This window comes from Suricata suricatta, chromosome 15 (assembly GCF_006229205.1).
Source record: "Suricata suricatta isolate VVHF042 chromosome 15, meerkat_22Aug2017_6uvM2_HiC, whole genome shotgun sequence".
NCBI classification, from domain to species: Eukaryota; Metazoa; Chordata; class Mammalia; order Carnivora; family Herpestidae; genus Suricata; species Suricata suricatta.
The window spans coordinates 62606471-62628022 of NC_043714.1; the positions used below are offsets into that span (position 1 = coordinate 62606471).

General features: G+C 45.3%; 1 protein-coding gene across 1 annotated transcript in view; it reads right to left on the reverse strand.

Moving 5' to 3' along the window:
• The window catches only part of ANXA13 (annexin A13), a 50686-nt gene that overhangs the window by 11957 nt on the left and 17177 nt on the right, over positions 1-21552 (reverse strand). The window contains exons 3-8 of the mRNA XM_029923450.1: positions 15660-15735; positions 7800-7894; positions 3846-4016; positions 1286-1319; positions 1101-1180; positions 201-269 (exon numbers count right to left, since the gene is read on the reverse strand). Of these exons, the coding sequence (XP_029779310.1) occupies positions 201-269; positions 1101-1180; positions 1286-1319; positions 3846-4016; positions 7800-7894; positions 15660-15735 (525 nt within the window). The remainder of the gene's footprint in view (positions 1-200; positions 270-1100; positions 1181-1285; positions 1320-3845; positions 4017-7799; positions 7895-15659; positions 15736-21552) is intronic.

Consider the following 21552-nt stretch of genomic DNA (forward strand, 5'->3'; position numbering starts at 1 on the left):
AACCAACCAGGCACCCCAAGAATAGGAACAATTCTTATAGGTTGACAAAGACTCTATATATTGAAAATATTTTAAAGATCATACTTATTTCTCAAGCAACTCCCATTTGTATGAAATAGAGAAACATTTGTTGAAAATAGTGCTAAGAAACTTTAAAATGGAAAAGGAATTTGCAGAGGCTGGCACATCTGCTCACTTACATCATACAGATCCTTGGCATCCTGACCCGCTAGGTCTTCGTCCACCTCATCTCCTTCATCACGATTGGCCTAGAAAAATTGACACGTTGTTATTAACTTGAGTTCCTGCTTGACCACAGAAAACAAAAAGAGAAAGTCCTGGAAAGCTGGGGTGATTTCAGTAGGGTGGTCTGGATGGAGGAGATGGAGCCTGGCAAAGTGGCAGTGCTGCTCTTTGCTGCCATCTTTAGGGCACAACTGATAAATGAGGTAGCTTCTGTAACAGATCTTGAGTTTTTCTTGTAGAAACTGGGGTCACTCACAAACCCCACTGACCTCTAAACAGGCTGAAAACAACCTCATGATGTTCCCTAGAGTGACACCATTGGAAAGCTAATAGTCTTCCTTTCAAAATATCATATTTTGGGGTGCCTGGGTGGCTCAGTCAATTAAGCGGCCAACTTCAGCTCAGGTCATAATCTCGCAGTTGGTGAGTTCGAGCCCCGCATTGGGCTCTGTGTTGACAACTCAGAGCCTGAAGTTGCTTCAGATTCTGTGTCTCCTTCTTTTCTGCCCTTCTGCTCACGCTCTGTCTCTCTATCTCTCAAAAATAAATAAACATTAAAAAAATATACATATATATCATATTTCACCTCTCAGGGGTTCCCAGTGCTCAAGAACCCTGGTCATGGAAGGTTCTGGATTCTAACGTAAGCCCTTTGTGGCAGGTAGAATCCTGAGTGGTCCAGCCCTTGTATGACCCCCTTCCCATGAGTGTGGCCAAGACCTGTGAATATAAGTTGTCACTCCCATGAGGTTATGTTATGTTAAAATACAAAGGAGATTTTCCAGATAAAATTAAGGTCTGTAATTAGTTGAGTTGATCAAAAGAGATATTCCCCTTGGTGGGCCTGATATTACCTGTAGCAGGGACACCAGAATTTTCTGTAGGTTTCCACTTGTATCAGCTTTGATATCTGATTCAAGGCTCCTGTCAAATACTTTCGAAGAAGAAAAAGGGAGGAGAGAAAGCAGATGATTTCATTTCCCAGAGGTATTTTGAAAGGAGCATTCTTTACCCAAAGTCATAACAAAAGGTCACTTACACCTTTGGTAGGCTTCTTTAATGGCCATGATCTCCTAGGAAGGGTCATAAAACAAAAATCAATACTCCAAGGTGGGGTCCATCAGTAGGCGACACAGAGACACACAGGGAAGTGGCCAGAACCTGTCTCCAGACACAGGACGCCTCCTCGGCTTCCTCCAAAGAGAGCCCCTCCTGTGGCTCAGGGGCTAGGCCTGGGGCAGGTCCCCCTAGAGGTGTGCGGAAGGCCCTCTGTGCAAACATCTCAACAGTACACCACACACACACACACACACACACACACACACACACACACACACTCTCCCTAGTTAAAAGTGAAACCACCACAGCTGAGCTTTGCTGCCTCCTCCCCCGTCCCATGCCCCCATCACCACTCAGGTGGCCAGCATCACCGGTTCAGTGAGTATCTTCCCAAGCATTTGTCCTTGCATTTGTAGGCAGATAGGTGTGCTACGGAAAATACATACAAGCATATGTGTTGTCCTTAGACTTATTTCTTCACTCAATTACGTGTCTTGGGAATCCAGCTGTGCCTCTCCATAGTCCCCTAGTGGTTTTTAGGTGGATACAAAATGTCCCAGCCCACAGCAGGCCGCAGCGTATTTAGCCAGCCTCTGATGGATGTGCATTTAGGTCGCCTCCAGTTTTTTCTCTACTTGACACAAGGCTTCATTCACTAAACAACGTGCCATGTGCAGGACTGCCAGCCTCTCTCTGGGGTGTATACTGAGAAGAAGCGCTTTGTGTTTCAATGACTCAGGCTGAGTGGCCCCCTCAGGAGCTGCCTCAGTTTACATTTAAGCCAGCAGTGTCTACGAGCAGGCGTTTCCCCAGATATTCACCAGCAATCTGTTGAAGAGAGTCAGCGGCAGGCCAGGGAGAAAGTGGTGAGGACCATGGGAGGGGAGGAGCTGGTGGGGCCTGACCACTTGTGTCCATGTAGCTCTTTCTGTTCTTCTCCTTCCAACCCACTGCCAGGATGTGCCTGAACCCAAGGCCTGCTCTCTCCCTACTTTTCTTCTTTTTACTGTCAGACCGATTTGATTGTGGGGGAGAAAAAGAGCTTGTTTGTTGTTTGAGAGCAGTGCTTGAAAGACAGGAGGCTGAGGGGGAACCGCATGTGGTCAAATAAGATTAGAAAAATAATGATCTGGGGGTGTCTGGGTGGCTCGGTCGCTTGAGTGTCCAGCTTCAGCTCAGGTCATGATTTCGTGGTTTGTGGGTTCAAGCCCCACGTCAGGCTCTGTGCTGACAGCTAGCTCAGAGCCTGGAGCCTGCTTCAGATTTGTGTCTCCCGCTCACTCTGACCCTCCCCTGTTCATGCTGCCCCCCTTCTCAAAAATAAATAAAATATTAAAAAATTTTAAAGAAAAATAATGATCTGAATCTTCTTGCCAAGGCAGGCTGCTGATTACCCTGGCCTTGGACACCTCCTGGCTGGGACTGTGGAGCTTCTGGAAGGTGGGAGAACTTGATTAGGGAACACTGTATAAATGCAGGACTAAATTAATACCATCCTCCTTCACTGACTCTTCCTGAACTCCTTGAAATGGAGGGGTTTTATTATCTTGTGGGAAGAAAAGAAGTCCGGGGATGCTCAGGAAAGGAGTTTAAGAGCTTGAGTTGTGGCTTGGAGAAAGGGGCTGGACTGCAAAGGCTGGGCAGAAGGAACCAGCCCAGGGTCAGGTATACCCAAGGCTTTTAAGGTGCTCTTTTACATCAGAGCTCTGTTGAAGTTTTTCCGTGCTGTCGGCTCCAAACACTGTTTCTGTTTCCTACCTGGAGGCCTCAAGAATGTTGGGACTTTCTGGCATTTTCCTTGCTGTATTTCCCCATTCTACATGATGAGTGGGTGCAGCAGAGGGTGGGGGTCTCCAAATAATGACTTGTGGGCCCTCTCTACTCTTGATGAATTCCTTGGCCCTCATGACGTCTGGAACCAAAGACGAATGGGCTCCCACCAAGGCCTCAACAAAGGCTCTTTTCAGTTCCTGAAATAGCAGCACATGCCCAAGGGACGCGGGGGAGGTCTGCTAATAGAAGCAGGTGGAAACTTCCAGGAAGGTGCTGGCAGCCACGAGGGGTGTGCACAGGAATCCCCTCAGCACCACCTGCGTCCTTGCCTCTGGACGGTCCTCTTTGTACTCCATGCTAGATGACAGCCACAGACAAGGCAGCTGCACAAATACGCTTAGACCATTTATTGCATTATTTGTGTCCCAAGACCTGCAAAGTCAGGTTGGGTGGAGGAAAGCAGAATCTTGCCTCCTGCATATAAAACTATGCATTCCTTTTAGAAAAACAAAAGGCGCATTGACACAGCTGTTCTGGAAGGATCTATCCTGTCAAGCCAGAGGCAGCAACACCACAACTGACAGCCAGAGGATTGGAAGAGGGATCTCTCCTGGCACATGCCAAACAGACACATTTCTGTGCAGAGGCTTGCTCACCCCATGAGTGGAATGTGAGGCGCAGTTTTCCTTCTGGCTGCTGCAACCCTCTCTGATGGGCAACTGGTTGCTTCTTCAGGGGCTGGGGCTCAGGGCTTGGCTGGAACTCACCTTATTGGTTCTTGTGCACAGGACCTCGATGAGTACTGCCTCATCTGTGCCCAGACCCTTCAGGGCCTTTTGCAGCTGGTGGGCATCGTACTCACTGGGGCGGTCCAGGAGGGCCAAAACTGTCTTCTCGAAGTTTCCACTCAGTTCACTCTTGAACACCTCCTCCAGATCCTGTAGGAAGATAGTGAGAGCCCTGACTAGGGAATGGCCCAAAGCAGAGGACAGGCTCCCCGCTACATGGCCTCAGGGTCAATAGGAAGACACATGAGGAGGGGAGAGTGAGCTAGACAGAGCTCTAGTGACATGAGTGACCTGCTATGGTGGACAGTCATCACTGTGACTTCCCCTGGGACTGGCAGAGAGGCAGAGAAGATCTTTTGCTCAAGGCTGGAGACCCCAAAGATGAATCACAATAACAAACAGCATTTGCTGGATAGTTTAGGGCTCAGAGAGCCTTCTCAGTGATCTCCAGAATGGCCCCGGCAGGAGAAGTATTGGCATTTTTCCTATTTACTGACTTCAAAAAAAATGAAGGACTCTCCCCCAAACCCTCCCCTTGCTAGACTAGAAAGGACTGAAACATGGGTTTGTTGTCTCTGGGGGATCAGATCACTTGTCATTCAAATTTAAATGGTTTGGTTTGGTTTGGTTTGGTTTTAGAGAGAGAGTGAGTGGAGGAGAGGGGCAGAATGAGAGAGAATCTCAAGCAGGCTCTGCATTCAGCATGGAGCCCAACATAGGGCTCAATCCCGCACCCTGAGATCATGACCTGAGCCGAAATCAAGAGTTGAGTGCTCAGCTGACTGAGCCAGCCAGGCGCCCCTGAAGTGATTTTGAGAGTGAAAGGGGGCAATAAGAAACTCGCAGTAATTGCAGCAGCACAAGACGGATAAATGGGGACCACCCTGGGCAAGCCAAATGTGTAGTCACTTTGGTTAACTTGTTAAATCTGTACAGGGACACACGTGGGAAAGCACTCAGGTAGGGAGAAGAAATGAAATACATGAAGGAAGAAATGAAGTATATGAAATGCCCACTGGTGCCTGTTTTTAGCAAGTGTCCATGTTCATGGATGTTTTTTGGAAGGTGCTGTCTTATAGGTAAACTGCCTGTTCCTACCTGTGTTTCTCTGACATGATGGATTAGTGACAAAAGGGACGAAAATTGGTGTTCAGTCTAACTAGAGTTGCCAATGTCCCAACTTCAGTGAAGGACCTTGAAGAAGGAACTTCATGTCCAGGCAGCTCCATGTGGGTCCGACTGGGGAATTCATGGAGCAGCTAGTATCTTAAGAACTCAAATTACAGCACAGAGTGGGTCTAGCCATTCAGCAATGCAGCATGATGGCTAAAGACAAGGTCACAGCAGCCGTTTGACCTTGGAAGTGTACTTCCACTAATTGTCAGTTTCCTCTGAAAAATGGGGGTCTAATGAAACTCACCTCTTAATGTTTATTTACTTTTTGATAGAAAGAGAGAGACAGAGCATGAGCAGGGGAGGGGCAGAGAGAGAAGGACAGCTCCGTCAGCTGTCAGCACAGAGCCTGATGCTGGACTTGAACTCACAAACCGTGAGATCATGACCTGAGGTGAAGTCAGACGCTCAACGGACTGAACCGCCCAGGAGCCCCAGTAAGACTCACCTCTTAGGGTTGTTAGGAGAATTAACTGAGACATCCATGTAAAGTCTGAGCACAGTGCCTGGAACACTTTAAAAGTTCAGGAAGTGGGTATTACCATTATTCCACCATGAAAGGACCTTTCTAAGAGAAGGCTAATCAACTGTTTCTTTTATGAACCTCTGAGCTCTGAGCCTGGGGAAAAAAACCCAGAAGATTTTGCCTAATGAGTGGAGTCTACAGTCTTATGTGGGGGCCGTGGTATCACTGCCTCTGTCTTCAGGCAGCTGCCCCATCTAACGCTGCATTTTGTAAAGGCAGGCCTTTGGTCAGTACTCTATGGTGTGGATCCATCCAAAGACTGGAAGTGTCTTTTTTCAGGTCAGATGGGCATGATGTAGAAGTGTGGAGAAGAGAAACCTCAGCTGCCTACTCTTACAAGCCACAGCCATGAAAACAGATCCTTGTGTGTTTACATTCTGTTTGGAAACAGAAGCCTGCTCAGGACAGCTCAGCTCTAATCCTGGTTTTCCTGCTCACTAGCAGTGTCACCTTGGGATGCATGTTCTCTTTGGAGCTCGGTTGGCATGGGGACTTTGATCTGTCTCTTTCCAACATCTTTGAGCTTCAGATGTTGTGATTCCAGACCACTCCCTTGGCAGTCTCAACTGTCTGAAACAGCCACAAACTGGAAAGTAAGCAAATGATTGGCACGTGTTGGTATTGCAAAGTTTGGTGCTAGAGCATGCCTACTCTATCTTTAGCAGAGCGCCTAAGTTCACCACAAACTCATTTACTCTGCTTTACACTCAAGCTCAAGAAGTCTGTATCTGACTTTCCATGTTTTAGGGTGCGGGTAGACAGCACTTGAGAGGCTGCTACAGTTAGGCATGCCGACAAGAATAAATGTTCAATGTCATTCAATTCAATTCCATGCAGCTGAGCTGAAGATTCGCTGACTTTCATCAATGTCATCAAGAAATGACATTGACAAGCCTGATTGTGAAGAGAGAAGCAGAAAAACTATAAAAGTATAGCCATCTGGGCCATTTAGTGTAGAAAGAAATAACTCCTCTCATGAAAATTCATTCTTCGGGAGTGGACGCTGGCCCTGGAGTCAGAAGACTAGGATTGGAGTGTTGGTTCTTTTTCTTACTAAGTGTGTGATTTTGCTTGAATCATGGAAACAGAGGAGATCCAGGTTTTTTCTTTGTAAAATGGAACCATCGTACCTAGATGGCTTCCCTTTACTGAGATATTCTGCCTTTAGCCTGCCTGATTCTCTTAGCAACCTGAGCAGGGAGGTAGATTACATTTCAATCTGTATGTGAGGACACCAAGGCCTAAAGAGATTATTGCCTGACCAACGTCAAATAAGTAAGAAAACCCGTCTCTGTGTCTATTTACACATGGAGGGACTGAAACTATAAAGATTTTATAAATACAGATTAGAATACAGCATGAGAGTTAATATGTTATTAACTACCATTTTGCATGCTAATAATTCTAATGACAGTAAAAAAAAATGGTTAAATTGTAGGGGCACCTGGGTAGCTCAGTCCATTAAGTATCTGACTCTTAATTTCAGCTCAGGTCATGGTCTCATGGTTCATGAGTTTGAGCTCTGCATCGGGCTCTGCATTGACAGTGTGGAGCCTGCTTGGGATCTTTCTCCTTTTCTTTCTGTCCCTCCCCTGCTCTCTCGCTCTGTCTCTCTGTGTCGGAAAAAAAAAAACCTAAAAACAAGAAAAGGTTAAATTTTGTTCATTTTATGTTAATAAATAAAATAGAAAGTCTAATGTATACTTAAAACTATCTATACATAACAACATCAACAACAACAAAACAAATAAAAGAAAAGTCACATAAAGAAAGAAAAAAGTGGTCATTGTTAGTGAAATGGAGGTTTTTCCCCCAGTGTTCTATAACAATCACTTGTGAAGAACATATCATTCTTAAAGACTGATGGATAAACAAAGAATTCTTGTCTGAAGACTCAACAGTGAAAACTGATTTTCAAGTCATTGGCCTGTCTGTAAGTTAATATGTAGAATTAGTCCAGATGAGTGAGAAAATGACAGAGGGATTACTAGAAAAAGGAAATCAGTTTTCAAAAGGAGTTAAAGAATACTGATTGTATAGGCTCTTAAGTTAACAAGGCACGTTCAACTTTTTCTGAAGTCAATTAAAATTATAAAGAGTAGTTTCATTTTGTTTGCTCTTGAGCTAACTCAGTAAAGTTTTAAATATATTCTCCACTGCCTTGGGAAGGTAGAGAAAGCAGAGACCTCCAAGGCCAAGGCTCTGTTCCCGTTCGCAGGGACCCTTGGAATCACCTCGCCATATGTTGCCTTGTACTTTTGCTTTATTTGTTGCCTCTCATCCGATGTCCTGTTGGATAAGATTTCAATGATGGTTGCTTCATCGGTTCCTAAAGTGCAAGAGAAAGAGACAAGGCCAAGAGTGAATAAGAAAGAAGATGGAGGTTGATTTTGGTCAATTCCAAGGAAGCTGGGGCATTGGTTAGAAGCTTTGGTGAGCCTAGATGGATCTCTTAGCTTTAATGTCTCGTGGAGAAGTGTATTCTTTTCACTCACTTGACAAATATCTGTGGAAGCCTCACACTGCATGCTAGGCATTGTAGCAGAAAGAGGAACAAGTATGGCCTTAATTTCACTCCTAGGTATGTACTCAAGAGAAATGAAAACAAATGGCCACATACAACTTGCACACAAAAGTTCATTGCTGCATCATTCATAATAGCTGAAAGGTAGAAACAACCTGACTGTCCATCGGTGAACAAATGGATGAACAAATGTGGTATATCCATACAATGGAATATTATTTGTCTAGAAAAATTAATGAAGTCCTGATACAATTGGAATGAACCTTGAAACAGTAGGCTGAAGGAGAGAAGCCAGTCACAGAAGAACACAGATTTTATTATTCCATTCATATGAAAGTCCAGAATAGAGAAATCTACAGAGACAGAAAGGAGATTAGTGTCTGGGGATGGGTTGGGTAGGGAGGTGACAGCAAAAGAGTAGGAGGTTTCTTTTGAGGTGATGAAAATACTCAAAGTTGACTGCAATGATGGTTTCACATATCTGTGAGTATATTAAAAACCATTGAATTGTACATTTTAAATGGGTGAATTGTATGGGATGTGAATTTATACCTAAATAAAACCGAAAAATCTAAAAAAAAAAGTATGGTCTGTTCCTTGGCCTCCAGGTACTTAAAACTGAGTAGAAGAGATGAAAATATAGGCCCATGTTGCTACAATATCAAGCCCACTCATAAACTTGTGAATCTCAAGAGAGAAGTCCTAATTGGGACCATTCTGGGCAGTTGCCTCTTTAAACTCCTGACCATTAAAAATTTTTTAGTGTTTATTTTTGAGAGAGAGCATGAACAGGAGTAGGGGAAAGAGAGAGAGAGAATTCAAAGCGGACTCCATACTGTTAGTGCAAAGCCTTATGCAGGAGTCAAACCCATGAGCCACAAGATCGTGACCTGAGCCAAAGTCAGACAACTCAACCAACTGAGCCACCCAGACCCCCCTAGATTACCTCTTTCTAAAAAGGTTTCCTCCCTGATACTCCAAAAGTAATACATGATCATTGTAGGCAATTTGATCAGTACCAAAAACTGTAATGAATAAGACATAAAGGGAGAATATCCTTTTAAGAACATGGAGACAGGATTGGCAAGATGATCCAGGATTGCAGGTGTGGGAATGAGAAAGTCTATTTAACCAGCAAACCCTGAATTAGATTCTTCAGCCTGGATTCAAGTAATGCCTCCACCCTTATTGACTGTATGGCATTGACTGTATATACCACGGACCCTTGAATAATACTAGGTTTGGGGTACCAATTTTTGCAGCAGAAAAATCACGTATAACTTTTGAGTCCTCCAAAACTGTAGTACTCAAGTAATAATCTACTATTTACCAGAAGCTTTACTGGTAACATAGTCAATTAACACATTTTTGTGTGTTTGTGTATCATATATTGTATTCTTACAATAAACTAGGGAAAAGCAAATGTTACTGAGAAAATCATAAGGAAGAGAAAATACATTTACAGTACTGTACTGTAAAATTCTGCATATAAGTGGGTCCATTCAGTTCAAATCTGTGTTGTTCAAGGGTCAACTATAAATAGATATCACTGAGTCATCACACCCGTGGTTTTGCTGATGTTTTGTAAAGGGCAGGGGCTGAATGAGCTGGTTAAAAGAAATATGTTATGTCAGTAGGACTCAGGGTGACAACAGTCATGGACGGTGGTGGCTGAATGGTTGGGGTTTGAAAGCCTGCTACAGAATGTAGACCTTTGGCAACAAAGGCACAGGGAGAGTCCATGTGAGGACAGAGAAGTGGAGAGATGCATCTATAAACCAAGGAATGCCTGAGGCCACCGGAAGTAGGTTAGAGGACCTGGAACAGGTCCTTCCTGATGCCTTCAGGGGGAGTGTAGCCTTCTGGCTCCCTGACTTCAGACTCTGGCTTTCAGAACTGGGAGACAATAACTTTCTGCTGTTTTTAGACACCTGGTTTGTGGTACTTCATTACGGCAGCTCTAGGAAACAAAGGCACCCACCATCTTTGGCAGTGTCTCGAGACTTCAAGAAAGAAACCCCAAGCCTTCAGCACAGCCAGAGTCTGGAGAATCCTGTATTGGCCTTTTCCCGGCCCTACTCCTAATGGCTGCTCCCTGTGACTAACGAACACGGGCTTGGTCACTTTTGATTGGAACTGACTTAGTTGAACTTGCGTGATCGCTCCTACCCAGCTGAGAGCTCACAATCCCCAAGGAACAAGAAATGGTAGACACATTTGATGCTTTTTGATAGAAGAGTTGGGAGGAAGAAAACTCTGGGTCATGGATGTGGGGAAGCTGTGGAAGGGGGACTTGACTCCAGAGAGGGGGACAGGAACAAAGAGACTCTCCTTAATTTTTTGCTGGTGAAGACTTGGGGTGTTCTACCACTGCCTTGACTCTGACATCAGTCCTCACAGCAGTATTTGGGGAGGCGGGGATAGGAGAGCTGTGTGCCTGTCCGGGCGCAGCCGCGAGTTTTTGTCCTCAGACTATTCACTCAGTCTCAGGGATTAGTTCTACCTTTACAATTCTGGGAAGACCTAGCTGTTTGATTCCAAATGGAGGAGTAGAAAATTCTAGGATGAGCTCACCTACAAGAACAGCAGTGATTAATTGCCTGCCTCGTTCTGGTTCATTTACACTGTTATTTATATTGTTCCTCTTAATTTTTTCTTGCAGTTTCAGCTTTGGAAGGGGTATCCAATTACTTCCTCTGTGACATTATTTTTTTTTAACTTTTGAGTGCTAGAAATCTCATTTCAGAAGGGATTTCTTTTTCTGGTAAAAATCTCTTGAATCGGTCCCTTTCTTTCTTTGAGGGCTGCCCCTGCCCAGGATCTCCACATTTCAGGCCTGGATCCTTACAGTGTCATCCCTGGAAGGAGCCTTCCTGCTTCCCAGGTGGCCTATTTGCTATATTGTGCCCACCAGGAATCTGGGGCTCATCCCTGGCTCCCTCTTTCCCCGTATCCCACTCTAATTAGGTACCACTGAAACCTCACTATTCCACTTCCTAGATATCTCACAGATGCACCTACTTCTCTCCACACTCACCTCTGTCACATTCCTCAGCAGAACCACTAATACTCAAGTGAGTTTCCTGCACCCACCTTTTACAGCCAGCATCCACTGTCCCTAGAACGTGTTTGCTTTGGGCAGCTCACCTGCTCATTCTTCTGTATCGAAGCTGTAATATAGGGTCCTACAAATCCAGAACAGAGTCTCAACTCTTCAGTGGGGCATATGAGGCCTTATGGAGTAGCTCCTACTTGCCTCTCAAAGTCATGTCCCTCCCACTCATACTCTTCCAGGTTCTCCATAAACCACGTGCAGCCCCTGGAATAGGCAACACTTTTCTTTTTCACCTCTGGCTCTTCCCTCTACCCGGAACACCTTTATCTTTGATCCTCACCTTCACTCCATTCCTTGTTCAGGACTCAACTCACTGGTCTTTCCTGGATCAGAGGAGGCACTCCACTTTCTGTGTCCCTCATATGGCCTGTTCTCTGTTCTGTCACTGCCATGCCACACTGCAAATCCCACGGGATGGAGCGGGGGATTCGCTGGCTGCTATGGCCACATTGAAGCCTCTCTAAATTCATCAGATGACTTGTTGAATGGATGGATGTTTAAATGCATGCATACATGTGTGAATGAATGAATGAATGAGCAGAGACATTTGCATAGCATCGTGACAGGACCTTGTCTCTGCATTCGGTGTAGGCTATGCTTGCCACTTGGATCAGTAGAAAATCTACTCTGAGGCTAGAGTCAACCCAAATCAGGATAATTCAGGAAAATTGAGTTAAAACTTTAAAAGTAATGTTTTTTCAGATTTTCCTCCCTGGAACACATTAGAAAGTGAGACCGGAGACCCACGCAGTCCTGGGATAGCTCAGCATCGCCCTGGAGGTTGGGGGGAGAGCCTGGAAATGACTAGATTTCCCTCAAGCCCTTTGAATCTGGTCTCAGGTTTATCCTGGGAGCCTTTCCCACTACCCAACCGAGAAGTGATTTACTGAACAATGATCTCATTTTACATTTCACAATATGTGTGTCATATAAGCAGTCTGTGCTGCTGAATAGTTTCCTGTAAACATTTACAATGGTTTGAGGCACTGGGGTCAGTCTCCAGTGGTTCTGGGAAAGACTTTTTAGAAAACAAGAAGGAATCTCAGCCCTGACTGTACATCGGACACTGCAGAGTAATTATACAGTAGAGGTCAGGCCCAGGGTGAGGATCAGCCTTGGGAGTGCCAGAGGGCCTCCTCGCTTTTGCTCTCCCAGCAATTTTCTGGGAGGAGACTGAGCTGAGTGTCAGCAGGACAGAGGCTTCTGGGTTTGAAGTGCCCTCCGCTTCACACCAGGGGCCCATGTGCCATGTGAGTGATCTGAGCGGTGTGTGGGCACATGGGGTCTCCACTCTCCCCACGGGCCCCCCATGCCAGCCCCAGGGACCCGGATGAGCTAGGGAGGGGGGCAGGCTGTGGGCTTGCCAGTCCCTCAGCGTCTCCTTTGAAAATGGGAGTGCAGGGAAGGCAGAGGAAGCAACGGGTGGGGAGAATCTTGCCTGCCAGAGAGTCATTGCCTTTTACTTGTCTACTGTGTTAGTTTCCTGAGGCTCCTGTAAAAATTACCACAAACTGTGTGACTTAAAGCAGCAATATATTCCCTCACAATTCGGAGGCCAAACGTCTGAAGTCATGATGTCAGCAAGGCCACACTCCCACCAGAGTCTCTGGGGTCAAATCTGTTCCTTGCCTGTTCTAACTTCCGGAGGCCACGGAAGCTCAGCGTCTGGAACATCGCTCCACTCTCTGCTCTGCTTCACACGGCCTCTTCCTGAGGGTTTGCTTCTGCCTCTCTTGCTTATTTGTTTAAGTAATCCCTAGACCCAGCCCTGTGCCCAATGTGGGGTTTGAACTCACAACCCTGAGATCAAGAGTTGTGTGTTCCACTGACTGAAACAGACACTCCTCTCCTGTCTCTTTTAAGGACATTTGTCAATGGATTTAGGGCCCACCCAGGTAATCCAGCTTGATCCTTTCTCCAGGTCTTGAACTTAGTTACATATGCAAAGATCCTTTTCTCAGTTAAGGTCACATTCATAGGTTCTGGGTGGACATATCTTTGGGGGGAGCACCATTCACCCTGGTACATCCTCAGTGACGAAGAACAAAGGCCAGTAGGTAGCAGAGCAGGGGCTCAAACCCAGGTCCAAAGTTCATTCTCATGCCTGGTAAGGGGAAAGGGAACTGGGCTCGGGGTCACCAGGTGCGAGTTCTAGGTCTGGTTCCCCTCTAATGTGACTTGAGAACCCACAGTTAACTTCTGTGGCTCTCAGGTGGACCAGACCTTGCTCCCCAAAGTGTGGTCCGGGATCAACAGTATCGGCTTCACCTGGGAACGTTTTGGAAATGCAGGATCTCAGAAACCGCTCGGAGCTACCAGTCGGAATCTGCGTGTTAACATCCTGGCGACTCTAAAGCACATTACATTTTAAGAAGTCATGATCTAGAACTAGGGTGATCTTCAAGGCAGCTTTTCCTTCAGAGAGACTGTTTCTGTGTTTCTTTGAGGGAGAATGACAAGCATTCTTTCACATTTCAGAAAGGATAATGGGTCCATACACTCTCAAGTGTAAGGCATTCTCTTCAGAGAATAACCTCCGAGCTTCAGCATTCTCTCTGTTAAGTTGTTATAATACAACTTTACAGGGTTGTTGAAAAGGTTATACAAGAGGACGTGTGTGCAGTGCCCAGCTTAGCACTTGACACGTAAAAGGTGCTCTACAGCAGTAATCAGCACAACAGTGGTCCCACCTTGAAGCCACATCCAAAAGGGAGAAGAAAACACTGGGTGACTTTGGCATTCAGTAGGTACTCCATCTGCATTGAACTCACTGAGTGGCATTTTAGCCATGGGGATGTATCATTAACTGCAGCTGAGTTATTCCCACACCCACTTTGCTCCTGGCTCCAACCCACATCCAGGTGTCAGGACCTCACTCGAGAGGCAGTAGGGAAGCACCTGTGAGGCTGGCTCAGCCACTCAGTAAAACTCAGAACTATAAACATCCTGCCACTTACAGGCAAACATGGCTCCCGGCAGCTGTTGTCCAGATACAGCGTGAGCCAGGTCAGGATATGAGCGAGAAGCACTTCCTCTCTGCTGAGCTGTTCTCTGATGCACACCCCCACCCCCCATCCCAGCAAGAAAGCTAGGTGGCACCCTTCATTTCTAGCTCCCTCTCTCTCTGATTTATTCAAGAACACCTACTATGTAGAAATCTCTTTTATCACTCTCCTACCAGGTCGTCTCTAGCCCCAACTCCCTTGGGACTTTTGCAACATTTCTTGGGCAAGAAGACTATTCTATATTCAGATAGTTCCTTAAGTTGAAGCAAAATATGTCTTCCCAGAACTTAGTTCTTTCTCTGGAGTCTCAAAGAAGTTATGGCCATATTTGTTCTACCACAAGTATTTATTCCTAGGAAAGTAAATCTTCACTGATTTACTTCTTTTTTTTTTAATTTCATTGCAATTTTTTAATACTTTATTGTCAAATTAATTTCCATATAACACCCAGTGCTTCTCCCCACAAATGCCCCCCAACCATGACCATCACCCCCTCTCTCTCACCCCTCCCCCTTCAGTGCATGGTTCCTTTTCAGTATTCAGTAGTCCTTCTAAGTAAAAATCTAGCACTTGTTTTTGCAAAACAATACGCCAAGTGAAGGAAGCCAGACACAAAACGTCACATACTGCATGATTCCATTTAGATGAAATTTCCAGAATAGGGAAATCCATAAGGACAGAAAGTAGATTATGATTTCCTGGGCCTGAGGGTGGGAGAGAAATGGAGAGTGGATGCTAATAGAAATAGGGTTTGTTTTGGGGGCAGTGAAAATAGAATTAATAATTATGGTTATCAGTCCTGTGAATATACTAAAACTCAGATTTCTGAGACTAGGAACTTTTTTTTATCAGTGATCTCCTTGGGTCTCAGAGTCTTTCTTCATGGCCTTATTCCTAGATGCTCTCTCCTTCATCTTCCCTTGTTACTGGGGTTATCTTATTCCTGATCTTTTTCTTAGTCTCCTATTTTTGGCCATGCACTTACCTGAGGCATTAATGTAAATAGCTTCTCTGGCCTTCACCCTTGATTCTTGACTTCAACCACTATTTTATGTTTACTTAATTACTTCTAGATGCCATTCCCAGATCCCTAATTCCAGCTCTCATCAGACCCAATTCCCCACCACCTGTCATGAGAGGGACCAGAGAGACTTGGATGACATTAGGATTGCATGACTACACTTCTCATGAAGTTTCTTTCACCTTAAGGTCAAATTCAATGTCATAGTATCCAATTTTTAACTATCATATTGGATCTTGAAAAGCATTAGGATCTGATTATAGTTTGAATATCTTTTACGAAGAGAACCCTAGAGGTAATTAGCTTGGGTTAGCTTGGAATGTACAAGATCAGAGGGAGGTCATCTTCCTAAGATCATGGGAAAGTTGGACAAGAGATCAAATTTAATCAACTTCAAAAGTAAATTTAAAAACAAAATGTATTTCATACCCATTCCTTTGCAGGCTTTGTTCAGCATTTTGGCATCCTGATCCATATCAAAACCTTGGTGACTTCTTGCTTTGGCCTGGAGAAAATAATTGAAAAGGTGAGTGGACAATATGGGCATTCTTGCATTATCTCTGGATGACGTTGGCAGCTATTTAGAAGATGAAGAAGTCATTCAAACGAGGGGCCAGCTGCCACTTTATACATAGGTACATGTGGAAATCATCTGGGGAAGCTCTGGCCCCAGAGAAACGACTGGTACTCCTTTGAGCCAGCTGGCCTTGGATGAGCACTGAGAATGGGCCCCTCTGTTTGTAAGGACAATCAGCCTAGCTGTCTCTGGGGTGAGACATTTTGACATCAATCCTACCTTTGTGCAATTGCCCCTGAAACAGAAAATAATACAGCGGGCCAATGTCCTGGAATGCTGGTTGTACCCTCTTGTCATGAGGCACAAGTGTGTCTAGGGAATAAGTGCTGCTAGGCAGAAACTGAGGTTCTAAGATTTTATTACAGATCCATCCATTTGGTGACCTGGGCTAAAGCTTTGCCATCCACACAATGAGAGATATAACATTTAGCTTGCCAGAGATGCCTATGGACCAGAAACAGCAGACAGAGTTACTGGTGTTTACTGTTCCGTGAGGAGAGAAGGTTCTGTTCATACACTAAGTTAGGGTTTTTCCTTATACTTCAGTCATTGGTATAATACATGCACTAATTTGTCCATAGCTACCTAAGTCTATGTTATTATTGTCTGCTTATAATTTTTCTTTCAGCAGACCTAACTGGGTTTTACTTACAGTTATTTTTAGAAGAAAAATTTCTATTAGCACTAAATGGAAAAACAATATTGGTTACCTAAACAAAAGCAACATAAAAATAAATGCATCACTATTAAAAATTTAAAGATGTGAGGTTAATTGCAGTGACATGACTAGTCGCTTTGAACCTACCCTGTGTTTTCTCAGTTCTTTTCCTTTCCTCACAGAGATTCTCTTTGATGACATGTGTCACTTATTTCCCATTTTTCAATGAAGGAGTGATCATGTTGCCATCTGCACCACCTACCTGATTCCCGTCTCCCGCCTGTCATTTCCTATGGCCCCCATCGGGAAGGAATAATAACCACATGAGGCACAGTAGACACGTTGCACTTATTTGTCTGGCATTGCTATTCCTTTCCGGGGGGGGAGTTCCTTTTCTCTCATTTTATGTGTCTTCATTGGGGTTGTCAGTCATGAGGCTTGAGCCTCCTTGTTCTGCCCTTGGTGGGGAATAAACCCTGTCACTCTTGCAGTTGTGACTGGTTCAGGAGTGGGAGTATAATCCAAGCAGTATCAGAGTCTTTTCTTTGATTGATATTGAGATAGCGAGAGAAAGAACTGTCTTCTGACCGGGTTTGTTAAGCAGAGAGAGTGAGTCTAGACCTGCTGGTTGCCATTTTATCCTCTACATGAAGGGAAGTGAGTTCAGAGCGAAGCAAGGCAGAGACAAAAAGAATGAAAATATGGAGAGTGAAAGAGGGACCGAATACCATTGTATAAATCCTCGGACACAGCAATGCCTGTCTCCTAGCACTTCCCATTTTCATTAATAAACTACTATGTTCTCAAAGTTAGTAAGTTGGGTTTTCACCCTTGCAAACAAAAGGGTTCTGACTAATATCCATGGAATAGAGGAGGGCTGGCTTCTAGGCCTTTCTTAATAGAGAATCATGTAATCCCAGAGCCAAAGGGACCTCCTAGGGCCACCAGTCACCTCTCTGCCTTCTGGGATCACTCTATTGCGTGGCCCATCTTGAAGTATCTCTTTCGGAAGCATGCTGGGAAGGGGACTTACATCTATTGAGCGCCTGCCACATGGCAGACAATTTCCTTGTTTACAGACCTTCCTTCATTATTAACCCAGAAGAGTAGCCATTAGGAGTCTAACCTTACCGCGAAGGACATCTGGGTTCGGGCACGTTAAGTAGAGCAGGTTACTGAAGGCTCGCGGGACAGAGGACTGCACCGGGCATGGTTTGCCTCCTAACGTCCATGCCGTTAGTCCCAGGCACAATCCTGCCCTGTGCTAGTCTTTGTAGGATTGGGGCCTTTATATTCAGCATTTTTTCTTCCCAAATTTCTTGTGTGGTGTGAGAAAGCCACCTGGTGCTGCTGCAGGCTTGTTGGCAGGACGAGCAACATAATTTGCAGGGCTCAGTGCAAAAGAAAAATGTAGGGTCCTTGTTCCAAACGGATTTAGAACTTGGAGATGGTGACATCAGAACATCAAAGCAAGTGCGAGGCCTTTCTGAGTGCTGGGCCTGTGCAACCACACAGGCTGATACTATGAAGCCCGTCCTGCCTGTTGATCAAGTTCTCTGAGTGTGGGAACGTGGCAAATGGCAATCTCAGAAGAGTGAATGGCGTCTTTGCTTTTCAGGAAAAGGATTTTGTGGAGGGTTCGGGTAGTGAGGTGGGATTGAACCCGAGCGGCAGACATCTCCAATTAACAAGCTGATTCATAAATTGTTCGGTACATCACTCGAGCCTCATCACTGCAGAGAATCTGGTGGCACACTTATATCCGCCCCACTTCACATAAACTGAAACAGAAACACAGGACTCTGAGAATAGCTAGAGGTGTTGCGCCCTGGCTGGGGGACAGGAGGGCTGGAGTCCAGCTCGGGTCACGTTTGCCAAGCCAGCAGGCCTGCTTCTCCCCAAGAGCGGCACATGTTTTCCCCAGCTGCACAGAGATGCAGCTGGGACTCGCAGGAGCCCCGTGGAGACTTGCTCAAGCTCCCCAAGCCAGGTGATGGCTGCGTGGGAGTCAGGGGCAGACTGGTTCTGTCAAGTATGAAAAGACATTCCTGTCCTTTGTTCCCTTACTATTTTAGTAAGGTGGGTCCTTATAATAAATACGGAATTGAAGGAGCAGAAAAAAGGGGGAAAACCCTATGAATGTGTCTCGTTTATCCAAGGTCAAAAGATGAAGTGTCGTTTAATCCCAAAATAACAGAGATACGTGGGGGGTGGGGGGAGGGGAGGGCAGTGGGAGAATGTTGAACCACGTTAGGAGCAAAGATGACATTGAGACAACTTGTTCCTTTTTGCTTAATTGAACATGCAGCGTTTCGCTAGTGAGACCCTGTTAGACCTCTGACCTATAGAACTATAAGGCAATACATTCATGTTGTCTCTAAAAAAATGCAGCCTTAAAGTCTACATCAGACACACATCCATCTGCCATCAGGCAGGTGGAAGTCAACAGTTCCCAGGTTCCTTCTAAGGACCACTCTTAGCCATGTTGGTTGTCTTCCCTGATGCAAAGAGTCTTATTCATCATGACAGAAGGTTATTTGATGTCAGAATGGAGAGATCACGTGATGGGACTTATCTAAGGGCAGAGAGGGAGGCGAGAAAACAGGCTTTTAGGAATTCCCCCCCCCCCACGTGGCTGGGCCTCCACAAAGGACATATTATTCATCAGTCCCACCCAGTGTTGATGCAAGGGGTGTCCTTGGCTTGTTCTGATGAGCTGGGCAGCCACCTTCTCTGGAATGTATACAGAGCGGACATTCTACCGTTCATTGTTCATTGTTAGCTGACTTTGGGACCTCAGGCCCATCTGCCCATCAGATTTAATTTTTGAAACCTGAGGCCACTGAGTGGAATTTTCACATAGAGCAGGTCTGCAGGAAGATGAGCCAGACACAAACTGGGGGTACAGGGGACCCCAATATGAGGACAGACAGGACTGTGAGGATGTGGGTTAATACACAAAATTCCACTTGCTTTCAACTACAGGCAAAATAGAGGCAGATCAACATTCCTTTTTTGTTTCCTTTGGTTTGTTGTTTAACAGCATTTACACTGACACTCAAGGGACACATTAAAAAGACAAGATGTCAGATGTTAATAAAAATGATTACAGAAGTCTGGGCTTTGAGCCCACATGAGTCCAAGTTTGGATGTGGGTCTATCCCTTAGCAGCCATGTGAACTTGAGCCATTAACCTCTAAGCCATCATTTCCTCACCTGTGAAATGGGGGCAATGTCTGCCTTGTAAGATTGGAGGCGTATGTGAGATAACATTTCAAAGGCCAGAGAGATAAGGAGCCACAGAACTACTAATCTTTTCCTCTGCTTCTTTGGTCCATCTCTCGGTTTTTTTGTCTTACAGTGATGTTAGGTTTTCCATTCTGCATATTTCCACTTGACAAATTTGAAAGACTTACATCTGTCTATCCATTATCTATCTATCTATCTATCATCTATCTAAGAGATCTCTTCCAAACTTGAAATTGTGAGATATAGATATATCTCCAATGCCCCAAACTGGATTTGAATCCTAGAACAACTGCTATTACTCATGCGACCTCTGGCCAGTTTGGGAGCCCCTCTGTGCCGTGGTTTCCTCCTGGCAAAATGTGGACAATAATAGTTTCTGCTTATAGTCTCTTACGAGAATTTAAGTGAAGTCATTTATACAAAGCATCTAAAATGAAGCAGCAGAGAGCATGTGCTTACAAAAATGTAAAGGATTAATAACGGAAGAAAGGTCAGCAAAGAACCTTCTAGAATATTTTAAACAGCTCTGCTCACAGGGTTTCCACCTTGTAAATGACACTCTGAGGATCTGTTTTCATTGATCACCTGCAGTTTGGCTCTAGATCTCCAGACACACAGTTCACACCAGGCAGTAAAGTGGTTCGCGATTCAGGCTGCATGAAGTCAGTGACCAGGATGGCACCCAACACCACATTTTGTTCACTGCCTCATTTGACTAGTGTGATGATTGGCACCTCACAGAGTGTGAGGATCTCACTGAGATACAGCCCTGGTGGGGCACTTGCCAATGTGCCAGTCAGGCTCACAATGGAAGCAAATACCATTCACTCTACAAGAGGCGCTGCCTGGTGCAAAACTGAGCTGGGAACTTTCAGTCTTGTTTGTACTTCCTTCCAGCACATCTACACGTCACTTATCTGCACCTCCGTGTGCCTGCTTCTTTAAACAAGGAAACGAATGATCCATTTTTCTGGAAGGAGTCATACAAAACCAACTGAGATGCTATGACCTTGGAAGCAGTGTCACCTGGGCAGAATCAATGCAAAAAACACCCACTCTGTGATATGACTCAGAGACAGGCCAACTTCAGCACATCTGGTGCCTCAGAGGGAGGCTGGGGTCTTGTACCAAGTTCAGATACCACAGCCCCTACCCTGCCCCACCAGCCAGCAGGGCCAGAGAGGAGAAACAGACTCCTGACCAAAGGCTTCTGTCCTGGTGCAATTAGAGGGAAGCTTAACTCTTAGGATCAAAGGGACCATTTTAAGAAAATCTTCCTCCAGCTTGCAGCAAACTCTGGGGTTGGAGTTTGTGAAAATTTAGCTGAGGGCTATGATTGGCAGACTGTTGCTATGTATTATGTGGTAACCAGGAAGTTCCAGGACCCAGCCTTAAGCGCACTCCTATTTAAGGACACTCGCATGACCTGATGTATTTGGAGATCATCAAGACTGGGAAATAGGAATACACTTCTCCGGAACGACATGCGAATTAATTAAAAAGCAGTATGCCGCAGGCAAAGTACAGTCTCTTGACTGGCTCCTCCTCTCTGCCCGCTTCCTTCTTCTTTCCTCCGCGTTTTTCCTCCTTCCCTCCCTTTCCTTCCAACAGACAAGTAGTGAAGGTCTGCTGTGGGGCCAGCACTGACCCTGGTGAGGGGGACTTGATTGACAAAGCGCAGGTCTTGTTGCCAAGGAAGTAAAAAACGCAAGCAGATTAATGACAATTGCGTTTACAATGGGGCACACCCGATGTCTCCAATAGGGCGCACGATGGGTGCAAATAGCTGAGAGGAGGAAAACGGCTTTTTAGGGAGGAGTTGACATTTGTGCTGGTTC